Raw genomic sequence first — 13,992 nt, forward strand, 5'->3', positions numbered from 1 at the left:
GAAGCCCCTTGTCGGCTCTCTTTTTGCTAACTTAATGAGTCCCTTCTTGGCTCTTTGACTTTGTTAGTGGTTAGAGGGACTTCTACTGAAGTCCCATGCCACTGCAACCTTTGTCGTTGTGCTGTCCTGGGGTAGCTCATATAGCTTCAAGTAAAAAGGTGCTTTTCAAACAATTCATTTTGGTCCGATTTACCTCATTCGGAGCCCAATGTACCATTATAGTAACCATTGGGGTAATGCAAGTCCTACTCCAGGCCATTTTGTTTTTGGACATAGCTTTGTCTGTTGTTGGAGGAAGCTGTGAAGATGGGCTGCTGATTTTTTGGACCAGGTTTGGCCATACTGGCTGAGCCCGGAGTCCTTGGTCTTATCTCCAGTTTCGTTTTTTGGCTGCCTGATATAATTCCCAGGCTGTTCCTCTTCCTCATCCGCATCGTTCTTGCTGGCTGGACTGGCTGGACTGGCTGGACTGGCTCTCCGGTGCTGGCTGGACTGGCTCTCCGGTGCTGGCTGGACTGGCTCTCCGGTGCTGGCAATGTTTCTGGGTTGCTGCAACATTGCCTCCCCGCACAATCCTCTTGGACCATGTGCTTAGAGGTCTAGGGAGCTTCCTTGGCACAGAAGAGTAATGGATTCCTATTACTCTGCTGCAGCTCAGTCATGGGCGTTCCTGGGTCACTATCAATTGCCCTTTTGTTGGGACTGTTCTTTGTCGTCTGACTGGCCTATTTTGGCTCTCAAGCTGCCTGGATCGCCTATGTCTGGTTCCTGTGCCTTCTCATCACTGCTTTGACTTCTGTCTGGTGGGTTGTCGCCCCGGGTACATTGATTCTTCTTCTTTTCTTCAGTGTGAGTCGTCACTAAAGGAATTAATGCCTATCACAATTTACAGATCATCTAAATACTATTTACGGATTTGATATGATATGATGTGGCATTTATAACGCGCCTGTAAACAAGTGTTTCTAGGCGTGACAAGGCAAGGACAAAATAATGATCTTACTAGGCTTGGTGTCATTCAGATTGCGCAAGTGTGGGGAAGAGAGAAGGGGAGAAGTGCCAGGGGAAGGGGGAAGTGCAGTTAACTCACAAGTGCAGCCAGAGGGTGGCTCATATGTGCAGAGGGAAGGGACTGTAAGGTTGCAGATACAGACCCTTAAGTGCTGGGGAGCTCGGAAGCAGTGCGAGGGCAACCGGACATGCAGGAGCCTGGGCCCGAGTTCAGAGGGTGACCAGGTGACCAGTGCACGGAGCAGTCCGGTTCATCAGCAGGAGAGAGGAAGAGAGAAAGTGGAAGCAAAAAGGAAGGTCTTGAGTTGCTTACAGAACCGGAGGTGGTTCTGCTTAAGTTTGAGAGAGGCAGGGAGGTTGTTCCAGAGGGAGGCCCTAGCCGAGGAGATAGATCTGGCCTCAACTCTCTGCTTGGAGAAGCGTCTGACCCTCAGAGTTGAAGGTGGATGAGCGGAGAGCTCGAGAAGGAAGTTGTTTTGGAAGAGAAAGTTGGAGGTAGAGCGGTCCCAGGCCCCACAAAGCCTTGTGGATGATGCAGAGGGTCTTGAAGTTCATCCTTGCAGCCACGGGGAGCTAGCGAAGAGATCTAAGAGCTGGAGAGATACGATCTCTGGGCTTGAGACCAAGGACAAGTCTCACAGTCCTGGTCTGGATAAGTTGTAACGGTCGAAGAGTAGAGGCAGGCAGATTTAGAAAGGGGTTGTTGCAATAGTCCTGGCTAGAGAGGACCAGAGCTCTGGAGACAGTATTGTAACTTTTTTGAAATAAACATTAAGCCAAGGGTCGTAAACAGGGGCCTCCCTGTAAAAGTATCATGTACTTTATGTGCAGACTACCCTACAACGCTCTTTTCAGTCTGCCTTGCTATGAGGTATCATAGGTGTAGTCTGCAGACTTGGCAGCTTACAGAGAATCACCAGCCAGAACGCCAGTGCAGGAGTCACATGACCTGTAGCGAGCCACACTCTGCCGCCAGAGCCCAAATGTAGAGATTGAGTCAAAAGAGACAGTAAGTGCCAAACCCATGGGGTCTCAGCGGTTTTCATCCAGTTGCAGCCGTGCTCGTTTGTGGCAGTGATCTGGATTTCTGACCCTTGGATTTGGTCATTTGGGTTGCCTTTGGAAATTGCTTGGGACAGTGTCTTTTAGGTATTGGTAGGCATCCAGTCATTTTACCCAAAACAAAACAGAGTGGTACATTTCACCAAAGTACAAAATACTGAAAAACACCAAAAATATTAATTAAATATGGGATACATTACTCACCGTAATCGTATTTCTGATGCTTGTATCTGCTTAGATTCACATGCTGTGCATAGGCCGACATCTAGTGGAAGCTGCGGAGTATTACAGTTTGTTTTTCGAAACTCGAAAATGGGCGTCGACACAGGCGTGCCAGTAATACTATCCCTAGTGTGACGTCCACTGTACCCAAGATCCCTCACGCGTCTGGGATCCTCAGATTGTATTTTTTCTGACATGAGGAAGCATGAGGAGTAGCGTGAGTACAGATAATCCAAGCAGATAGACAGAAAGGTAAGACTACAAGTAATCATGCGCCTTCTCTCGGAGGGGAGGAAGGGTGGGTCGCATGTGAATCTAAGCAGATACAAGCATCAGAAATACGATTACGGTGAGTAATGTATCCCTTCTGAGGCTTGTGGAATCTGCTTAGATCACATGCTGTGCATAGATTAGCGAGCAGTACCCGAAGAAGGAGGTGGGATGTGAGAAGGGTCATGAGCAAACAGGTGTCTTAGAACCGCTTGTCCCACTTGTGTATCTGTCTTGGAATGAGTGTCAATGCAGTAATGCTGAGTAAAAGTGCGAATAGAGCTCCAAGTAGCTGCTTTGCAAATGGTGTCGAGGGGAACATTTGCAATGAAAGCCAGAGTGGCACCAATGCCTCTAGTAGAATGGGCCCTTGGCGTAAAAGGCAGAGTTTTTCTAGAAAGAGAGTAACACAGCTGTATACAGTTGATAATCCACTTCGAGATCGCGCCTTTAGAGACGCGATCCCCCTCTCTGCCTGTAGCTACGGAGACAAACAGTTGATCTGTTTTTCTTAGCGGTCTGGTTTTATTTACATAGTAGAGGACCGCCCTACGCACATCAAGGGTGTGTAGTTTCACCTCAGCCGAGCTTTGCGGGTTCTGGAAGAAAGCCGGAAGCTCGATGGACTGGTTTACATGGAACTTAGATATAAATTTAGGTGAGAACCTAGGGTGTGTGCGTAAAACCAGTTTGTCCTTGTGGATAATAAAGAAAGGATCCTGCACTGACAGAGCCTGAATTTCACTGACCCTTCTTATAGAGGTAATGGCTACTAAGAAGGCCGTTTTATAAGTCAGGTGTTTGAGACTACTTTTATGCATGGGTTCGAAAGGGGGGCCCATGAGCTTAGCTAGCACCACATTGAGGTCCCATCCTGGCGGTGGGTTCGAAATAGGAGGGTGAAGTCTCTTTACTCCTTCCATGAAGGCTTTAACTACTGGTACTTTCCACCACGATACTTTGTTATGGGATGTGGTGTAAGCCGAGAGCGCTGCCAGGTGTACTTTCAGAGAGTTAAAAACCAAACCTGCGTCCAGCAGGTGGAGCATGTATGTTACAACGTTGGAAGGAGTGCAATCAACTGGGTTGATTTGTTTATTCTGGCACCAAATAACGAATCTTTTCCACTTGTCAAAGTAACAGTGCCTTGTGTTTGGTTTCCTGGATTCTTTTAGGATGTCCATACACCTCTGTGGTAAGTTGAGATGCCCAAACTCTATGACCTCAGGAGCCATGCTGCCAGGTTCATTGAGTTGGGTTCCTGGTGCACTGTTTGACCTTGTTGCTGGGACAGTAGGTTGTACCAGGCTGGGAGTTTGATGGGCTCGCACAGCGCCATCCTGCGTAGGTGTGGAAACCATGGTTGTCTCGCCCACATGGGAGCAACTAGGATGAGCGTCATCGATTCCTTGTACATCTTGTACACCACCTTCCTGATGAGAGGAGTTGGTGGAAAAGCGTACGCAAACATCCCTGACCAGTTCATCCACAGGGCGTTCCCTTGGGAGTCTGGCTGGGGGAACCTGGATGCAAATCCTGGGCATTGTTTGTTTTCGCTTGTGGCGAATAGGTCTATAGTGGGGAAACCCCACTGAGAGAAGAGATCTTCTACGATCTCTCTGTGAAGGACCCATTCGTGTTCTTTTGGGAGGGAGTCTCTGCTTAGGGCATCCGCTAGGGAATTGAGCTCCCCTGGAACATGTTGTGCTGATAGGAAGATGTTCCGTCTGAGTGCCCATATCCAGATTTTCTGGGCAAGCTTGGACAGATTTGGCGAACGAGTCCCTCCTTGTTTGTTCAGATAGAACATGGCTGTCGTGCTGTCCGTCCGGATCTGCACCGACAAGTTTAGTAGATGGGGCTCGAACGCCCGAAGCGCTCGGAATACTGCCAGAAGCTCTAGCAGGTTGATGTGGTTCTTGGCTACTGAGTGAGACCAGAGACCCTGAGCTGTGTGGTGGAGATGGTGAGCTCCCCACCCAGTCAGGCATGCATCTGTAGTTACCACTGCCTGTTCTTCGGGATCGTAAAAGGGTTTTCCCCTTGCGAGATTCTCTTTTGTCCACCAGTGTAAGCTCTGTACGAGTGTTGGCGAAACGACCACTAGATCGTCCCACTGACCACTTGCCTGAGACCACTGTTTCGCCAACCATTCCTGCATGGGACGCATGCGCAGACGCGCGTGGGGGACCAGGTAAATGCATGACGCCATCATGCCCAGTAACCGCATTGCTTTGCGTACCGTTATTTGTTGACCTGACTGATAATGTGGAATTTGCAGTAGTATATTCCGAATTCTCTCTTCCGAGGGGAAGGTCAACCCTTTCTGAGTATCTAGGATTGCTCCTAGGAACTGTTTTGAGGTGCTTGGCACCAGACTTGACTTCTTCTCGTTGATAGAGAAGCCTAATTCGTGGAGTAGGTTGATAGTCCTCTGAATGTTTGACCTGCAAATTCTTGGGGTTTCCCCCGTTATGAGCCAGTCGTCCAGATAAGGGTACACTGGGATTGCCTCCCTGCGTAGGTGTGCAGCTGCCACCGCCAGTACCTTGGTGAATACCCTTGGTGCTGAAGCTATCCCGAAGGGCAGTACCTTGAATTGGTAGTGGCGACTGTCCACTTTGAAGCGCAAGTATTTTTTGTGCGCTGGGAGCATGGAAATATGAAAATAAGCATCTTTCATATCCAAGGTTGCCATGTAGTCCCCCTTTTTTAGGAGGGGGATTACCTCTTGTAGCGTGGTCATAAGGAATTTTTGGGGCTTGACATACTTGTTGGCAGGCCGTAGGTCCAATACTGGGCGCATTGTCAAATCTTTCTTTGGCACAAGGAAGTAAGTTGAATAGATACCCTTGTTTACCTGGTGTCCTGGGACGAGTTCTATCGCGTCCTTTTCTAGCAGAATGGCGATCTCCTCGAGAAGGATCTTCTGATGTTCTAAGGAGTGTATTCTTTGTCGTGGAGGGTGGTTCCGGGGACGCTGCAGTAATTCTATACAATATCCTGTGGACACTGTTGACAGACCCATCTGTCTGAGGTGATCCCTTCCCAAGCCTGGGTGAAGTTGGAAATGCGTCCCCCTACTGGGGTTGCGTGAGAAGGGACCCTGACCTGAGCGTCACTGCTTTGGCGGAGGCGTGCCACCTCCCTTGTTGGGGCTGCCTCTGCCTCTTCCACGACCTCTCTTGTTACCCTTGCTGTAACTTTGGGTAGACTGCTGGTTGTTGTTCCATTGTGTACCCTGTCCTTGGGCATAGTTGCCTCTTTGTGAATTTTGGCCGCGTGGGCGACGAAAATTACTGTTCCCCCTCTGGTTCGGGGGTTTGTTGGTAAGCTGGCCAAGGGATTTGAGAGTCTCGTACTCGTCCTTGGCATTCTTAAGTGCGTCTTCGACCGCTTTCCCAAACAATAGATCTGGTTCCACCGGCTTGTCTATTAATGAAGCCTGTGTTTCTGTTTTGAACCCCGACTGCCGTAACCACGCATGTCTCTTGATAACAGTACCTTCTGCTATCAATCTTCCTGCGTTGTCTGCAGCGTCGAAAGTTGCTTTTAATATGCAACCAGACACGGCTCTCCCTTCTGCCGAGATCCGAGCCAACTGGCCCTTTAACGGTTCAGGAGCAGAGGCTATGAGCGCCGCGACCTCTTCCTATTGATGGCAGTTGTAACTTGCCAGCAGGGTGGTGGAGTTTGCAATCCTTGCTTGGTAGGCGGACATTGAGGCTACCTTCCTGCCAAACCCGTACAGTTTTTTGCTCTCCTTGTTGGGAGGAGCTTCTGACGACGATAAGGGTGTCCCAGCCCTCTTCCGAGTGTTGGTAACCACTAGGGAGTCTGGTTTAAGATGACCTCTTATATAAAGAGGGTCAGACTGGGCTGCCCGAAAAAGTTTTTCGACTCTGGGGTTGACGGCTCTGGTGAGGTTAGGATTCACCAGGGATGGATCTATTCTACGTTGGATGGATTTAAGGATAGGGATGGTCTGAGCGACCGGCCTCCTCTCTCCCACCAACTCTTCTGCGAAGTCCCTTTCCTCCTGTACACCGTGGGTGTCGATGTGAAAATGTTCTGCTGCGCGAGCGAGAACTTCATTAAGGAGGGGCTAGTTATCAACTGGCGAGTCGGTAACTGGGGCTTCGCTCTCTACCGGGGAATCTACTCTGTAAATTTCCTGCTCATCTTCTACCTCCTCCAGGTCCTCATCCTCCGCATAGTATTCAGACCCGGTTCGTTCCTCCATAATTGTAAACTCCTGGTCCCCTTCAGGGAAAGGTTGTCCTTGGTAACTGGGGTGTGGAGTAGAGTAAGGCTGCACCTCCAAGGGGTCAGGTCTTTCGACCCGGGCCTTTTTACTTAGGGGAATAGGATCAGAGGAGCCTGAGGGTGTGGCCCCTTGAGGGTCATACGAAAGGAAATGTTTTGGGTTTTTGTCATAAAAATCAGCTAAGGAAGACATCCTTGACATGACCCTGTCTATGTCCTCACTGGACCATTGTTTGGAACAGGGTATGACCTTAGTAGGCAACTTAGAGGACTTATCAAGGGTACCCTTGCTGGATGTTGATGTCCCAGTAGATTTATGTTTATCTGTCTGCTTGGGGTGGAAGGATGGTCTTACAGGAGTGGAAGGCTGAGCTTTCCGCTGTTTCCCTCCCTCCCCGTGCGTGGAAAAATGTTTTCCCTGCCCCTTGGAGGCCCCAGAGACTTTCGACGCCTGGCGCCGAGGGTCGGGAGAGGTATCTTGTTTCGAGCGTGGGGCCTCGCTGGTGTTAACTGCGCTCTCGGTCTCCTGGAGCGCGGCCTGGGGGTGGAAGTCGTCTTCGTCTTCCGACGATCGAACTTCCGTTAATCTAGGGAGCGAGGCACTCTTGGCAAGAGTGGATGATTGCCTTGCGTCATGAGGCGATCTCGATCGAGAGCGCCCAGAGGACACCGAGTCGGACCGTTCTATCCGTGCCTCTTTCCGAGAAGTCGACGTCGTCGAGGTTCGGTTGGACTTAGTGTGCTTAGTGTGTGTAGGGTGTGTAGCGCTTGCGTCGCCGGGGGTCTTCCCCATAGCCGCCCTGCCGGACAACCTTCCGAGGTCGGGGACCTGCGCTCGGCAGTCTTTCGACGCCGTAATGCCCTCGCCGTCCGAAAGTACGGCGTCGCTGCCATTGCTGAAGGCGCCCTCCGCTGCCATGGCTGCCTGCCTGGCGTGGTGGGCCCAACGCTTTGTCGAACGGTCCTTAAGTGTCTTAGGCTTAAACCTACTACACGCTCTGCAGTTCGCTTCGGGGTGGTCCCTCGGCAAGCAGAGATTGCACGTGGCGTGCCTGTCGACCCAAGGGTATTTGCGGTTGCACTTGGGGCAGAATTGGAAAGGGGTACCCTCCATACGCACCTTGAGGCAGCGGGCTGGTAAGTGTAGGAAATATATAAGGTGTACCTATATACCAAGAGTGAAGAGTATGTACCACCCCCCACTCTCCCTACTTGCAGGGCCGAGGCCAGCGGCCTACTAGGCCCGGGCCGAGGCCAGCGGCCTTCCGAGGCCCAGATCCGTCGTGCAGCAGCCGACGGTCGATGTCTTCTCCAGCCGTCGTCGAGTGTCGATGGTCGACGTTGGGGTGGGGAAGGATGTCAATAAATAATTTTAAATTGCGATATTAGCAAAAGTATGGCTAAGGCCAGGGGACTCCGCAAGATGCTTCCGACCAGTATGGCGAAAAAAAACAATCTGAGGATCCCAGACGCGTGAGGGATCTTGGGTACAGTGGACGTCACACTAGGGATAGTATTACTGGCACGCCTGTGTCGACGCCCATTTTCGAGTTTCGAAAAACAAACTGTAATACTCCGCAGCTTCCACTAGATGTCGGCCTATGCACAGCATGTGATCTAAGCAGATTCCACAAGCCTCAGAAATATATATATATATATATATGGGGTAATGCAGTAAGGGGTTCAAATAAGCCGGGTTAGGGTGGCAATCACATATAACCCATTGGTATTCTTGATCTTGTACTGTTTCTTTCATCTGGTCTGCTGGATTTCCCTTGGCTTTGACACATAGACAATTTTATTGGCTCTTCTTGCTACTTGTTCCTGCAAACCTTTGGACCCTGCCCCCACCCTCTGTACTTTCTGGGTTTTACCTTGCACTCAGTTCTCTAGTGGTATCAGGGCTTGGTGATATTAGGGGTGCCATTTTAGAACTCATAGATGCGTTCCGATGCAGCCCAGGTTAGACCCCCTTTCTGCCTCTTAGTGGTCTTGCGTCCTTCTGTGTGGATAGAGCATCAGGGTGTTTTCCTCGTCCTCCCATCTCTGCTGGCTTAGGTTACCTGATGTCCCAACCAAAGTGTCATGTGAGTTAAACCAACTACTGTGTAAGGGAGTGTGCCTGGATGTAATATTGATGTACTCCAGCTGAGGAGAGCTGGGCAGCTTTCCTAATACCTTTGGTCCAATCAAGAGGCTAGGAGGATTAAATGCATTCCTCTGGTTGCCCTCTTTGGAAGAAGGACTTGCACACTTGGCTTCTCAGTGATGGTTATTATGAATGAATGACTAGAAGTACGCAACCGTTTCTTGTCTAGATCACACACAGTGTCTGTAGGTCTTTCTAGTCATGTTTGTGTGGTTCTTAAAGTATTGCTAGCAGCTCAATAGTTTGGCAAACATGCAATTGAGAGGTGAACTTTGGTGAAAATCTAGGATGGGGAGTTCCTGTGCAGCAAACGAAATGTAGTTCCAATATTTTTGCCAGCTGTTCACTTATTCTAAGGATAGAGAGGACTGCTATTCCAAAAGCAGCTGTTCACTAACTCAAAGGATAGAGAGGACTGCTATTCCAAAAGCAGCCGTTCTCTAACTGAAAGGATAGAGAGGACTGCTATTCCAAGAGCAGCTGTTCACCAACTCTAAGGATAGAGAGGACTGCTATTCCCAGAGCAGCTGTTCACTAACTAAGGATAGAGAGGACTGCTATTCCAAGAGCAGCAGTTCACCAACTCAAAAGATAGAGAGGACTGATATTCCAAAGCAGCCCTGTTCACTTACTCAAAGGATATGGAGGACGGCTATTCCAAAAGCAGCCACTCACTTATCGGATAGGAAGGACTGATATTCTAAAGGTTGCCCCGTTCACTAACACTAAGGATAGAGAGGGTGGTTATTCCGAAAGCAGCCGTTAACCAACTCAAAGGATAGAGAGGACGGCTATTCCAAACACAGCTGTTCACTAACTCAAAGGATAGAGAGGACTGCTATTCCAAAAGCAGACGTTCTCTAACTGAAAGGATAGAGAGGACTGCTATTACAAAAGCAGCTGTTTACTAACTCAATGGATAGAGAGGACTGCTATTCCAAGAGCAGCTGTTCACGAACTCTAAGGATAGAGAGGACTGCTATTCCCAGAGCAGCTGTTCACTAACTAAGGATAGAGAGGACTGATATTCCAAAGCAGCCCTGTTCACTTACTCAAAGGATAGAGAGGATGGCTATTCCAAAGGCAGCCCCATTAACTAACTCGAAGCATAGAGAGGACGGCTATTCCAAAAGCAGCCGCTCACTTACTCGGATAGAGGACTGATATTCCAAAGGTTGCCCCGTTCACTAACACTAAGGATAGAGAGGGTGGTTATTCCGAAAGCAGCCGTTAACCAACTCAAAGGATAGAGAGGACGGCTATTCCAAAAGCAGCCATTCACTAACTCAAAGGATAGACAGGACTGATATTCCAAAGGCAGTCCCGTTCACTAACTCGATGGATAGAAGAGGGGACTGCTATTCCAAGAGCAGCCGTTCACTAACTTGAAGGATAGCGAGGACTGGTATTCCAAGAGCAGCCGTTCACTATCTCTTAGGATAGAGAGCACCGCTATTCCAAAAGCAACCTTGCACTCAAGCATTTTAGTGAGCATTCATGCATGGATTCAAAAGGTGGAAGCATGAGTGTGCGTAGATAATCATTCAGATCTCAACTTCTGGCTGGTGGATGTGTTCCTTTTTACCCCTTCCAGGAAAGTCAAAACCACTGGTACCGTCTACCGGGTAACCTTGTCCTATAATGATTGTTTATACATTTGCAGTCTCAAATACAATTGATAGCGAATTGGTCTTTGGTTGACAGTGTTTTTATTTTGGTAAAGGTCATTTGGGTGCTGCTTGGTGGTGACTAGTAACACTCAGACTGCCGAGTGTGTCACAATTTATGAAGAACAGAATTTTCAAGTCACCTTCTAGCGCACCTGAAGTTAACGCTAACTATAGGTTAAATGATGTTCCAAAAATCATGTTTGTTTTATCATGAGGCTTTTTTATTCCAAAAATGATCTTCCAAAAATTGTTCTTAAATAGTAGTGCCCTCTACACTTTAGGTGCGCTAGAAGGTGACTTGAAAATTCTGTTCTTCATAAATTGTCCTGTAATGATGTATGTGTCTCTAAAGCCAAAAGGTGTATCTTCATACAAACACACATACTGAAAAGATACACATAGGTTTAAAGGGCAGTAAATTGGTAATACTGAGTTAAATGATTAAAGAATATATTTTGCGCAAGTTGAAATCTCTTGATCAGATGCTTTATAACAGGGTGCAAAGTTTGCACTCAGCACTAGTCATTGCCTAGTGATATTTGACTCTTGCCGAGTAGGTAATGGTGTGTTGTGTGCATGTATAGAACTGAGGTGGCAGGTGACTTTTTGATGGCTGGCCAGTAGCTGGCAATTTGAATGTATAGAAAAAGTGTGCCATGTACAAAGTAGGTTGCCTCAATTTCAACTGGAAAATGGACAAAAAGTTGCTATTCTCTATGAACAGAAATGTACGTGGAAACATATCCCTATGAGCATGAGACCCTTTAAAGAATAACTCTGGCTTTCACATGGGAGTGAGCAGATGGACGGTAGTGCCATATTCCTCCTCTTACCCCTGCCCGGCACTACCCGTCCTTAAGCTGGCTCAGAAAAAACAGATAAGACGTCAGGATTCTAGTAAACAATCGATGGTGTCTATCAATTTATACACTATAATCCTTTAAGAAGCCGGTGATCTCCTATACCGAGACCAAAGATGGTCTCACGCTTTATTGGAGGGGCCCGAGGAGGCCCCTCCTTATGAAATAAAATACCAGACCTTTTAGTTGTCACTGTGCCTGTAGCTTTTATCACTCTCCTGTGACTTGGCTACTTGCAGGAGTCAGTCATTTATCAGCCATCTGCAGGGCTCTCAGCTTTACAAGTGCTGCAGTCTTCGATGGGGCTAGGCACTGGCAGGCATGTGGATTTTAGCACACAACAATATCCAAAAATCAAAGCATCTCCACTTACCAAGGTCCTCCAGCATTGTCTGCCAACTCTTGGCCTCTGGAGAGTTTGGGTACTTCTCGAGCAAGCTACACAGTGCTTCCTTTAATTGCTCAACCTTCCCAGAGTTCTGTTCCAGTTCAGTCAGCAGTGCCTATGGATACAAGTTTACTAAGAATGTGGACCGCATCATACAAGCACCTTACCACATTGCAACTTTCCTTAGCACAGCAAAGTGAGCGTCTCTGCTTTCAACATGGAGCCCAATCACTTCCCCTGTAGCACAGCCAAGCAAGCGCCTCTGCAATCTGAATGAAGCCCAATCACTTCCCCTGTAGCACAGCCAAGCAAGCGCCTCAGCAATCTGAATGGGGCCCAATCACTTCTCTACAACGGCAAAACGAGTGACTCTGCCTTCTGAATGGTGCCCAATCACTTCTCCTCTCGCACAGCCAACTGAGAGCATCTGCCTACTGAATGCAGCCCAACCACTTCGCCTCTAGCACAGCCAAGTGAGTGCCTCTGCCTTCTGGATCGAGCTAGATCACTTCGCCTCCAGCACAGCCAATTGGGTGCCTCTGCCAATCACTTCCCCTCTAGCACATCCAAGCGAGCGCCTCTGCCTTATGAATGGTACTCAATTACTTCTCCTCTAGCAAAGCCAAGTGCGTGCATCTGCCTTCTGGAGATAGCCAAATCATGTCTGCTCTATCACAGCCAAGTAAGCGCCTCACTTCTCCTCTAGTACAGCCAAATGAGCACCTCTGCCTTCTGAATGGAGCCCATTCACTTCCCCTTTAGCATAGACTTGTGAGCGCCCCTGACTTCTGGATCGAGCCCAATCACTTCCTCTCTAACACAGCCTAGTGAGCGTCTCTGCACTCTGAACTTAATGCCACCCCTCTATCCTCAGACAGTATCAGGAACGTTGCCTGGATGCCCTGTGATCCTTCTACTACGTTTTGAGCCACTTCCCATTACATCTTCCAGCAGCTGCTTACCCTGCCCTGCCTCTTGGCTTCAAGCTATGGCTTTGCAGGCAGCTCTTGCTCACCTTATTCTGCTCAGCCTGTGCCGTGCTTGGTGACGAGTCCATAGATGATAGGATTTGTTCTTTTGTCTCCAGCCATTGGAATAGTGCCGCTGTCTCTTCCTGGACTTCCTGTATTTTCCTTTGCATGGCCAGCAGCTTCTCCTCGCGATCCTGAAGGACTGACCCGAGGGCATCATACCTCTGGCTCACATCAGAAACATGACACTGAATCTCTGTCAGATCTAAGGAAGAAAAGAAAGCATTATCTACCGAGCAGTAGAGTGCTCTGGTGGTGCACAGTGGAAGAGTTCTGTGGTCCACAATAACAGTAGGCCACGTGACACGCCGGCGTGCAGGGATACCACTCGCACACTGTAGGACAATACCACAAGGCATCAAAACACACATCCCACACTCTAATGCAGCCCCCTCCACCATCCTATGGGCACAGATCCAGCATACCCAGTGGAGCACACCACAAGCAGGCTGCAAGGCACACCACCAGTAGCTCAGCCAACCATGATGATATACATTGCCAAGCATCACTGGCACTACCAGTAGACATTTCCAGGATGTAATGGGACCAATGGCAGCATGGCATAACAGTGCTGAGGCGAACACTATTAGACGCCTGCAACATGACAAATCCCGTTAAGACTCAAACAAATAGCACATTGACACAGTGCACCAAGACGCTGAAAAGAGCTTCAGGATCAGACACCAAATGACGTAACATAGGTTACCATGGAATGGGCCAGAAGCACATTTGTATATCCTTAACATAGGGGTGTAGGCAGCTCAAATCTTCCATGTGATGGGGTCGCCACGAAGGATCGGTCATGGCCCACCCACGGAGGAGTGAGATTGTTACTCAAGTGCAGGCCAGGAGGCCTACATGTGGGAAGCCACGGTGCCATAAAGGAAGTAGGGGAGTAGGAACCAGTGTGATATATGGGTAACTGAGGGTTTAACAGACTTTCGGCCTGGCTAGCAGCTTCTAACTTAAATTCCTTACCCTTTTGCAGCTGGCTCAGCTGCCAAGTCATTGTCGTCAAGAGCAGAATGTTTGTTTCCAACCCTCACTCTAACAGAGTGCTGAG

The 13,992-nt window shown here is 48.8% G+C and overlaps 1 protein-coding gene across 20 annotated transcripts in view; it reads right to left on the reverse strand.

Annotated features, from left to right (window-relative positions):
* Positions 1-13,992, reverse strand: part of MACF1 (microtubule actin crosslinking factor 1) — a 1,825,008-nt gene that overhangs the window by 849,383 nt on the left and 961,633 nt on the right. For all 20 annotated transcript variants that reach the window (XM_069622429.1, XM_069622430.1, XM_069622431.1 and 17 more), the window contains 2 exons: positions 12,914-13,134; positions 11,884-12,013 (listed from right to left, as the gene is read on the reverse strand). In XM_069622429.1, coding sequence (XP_069478530.1) covers positions 11,884-12,013; positions 12,914-13,134 — 351 coding nt within the window. The remainder of the gene's footprint in view (positions 1-11,883; positions 12,014-12,913; positions 13,135-13,992) is intronic.

This window comes from Ambystoma mexicanum, chromosome 11 (assembly GCF_040938575.1).
Source record: "Ambystoma mexicanum isolate Mex_15411 chromosome 11, UKY_AmexF1_1, whole genome shotgun sequence".
Lineage (NCBI taxonomy): Eukaryota > Metazoa > Chordata > Amphibia > Caudata > Ambystomatidae > Ambystoma > Ambystoma mexicanum.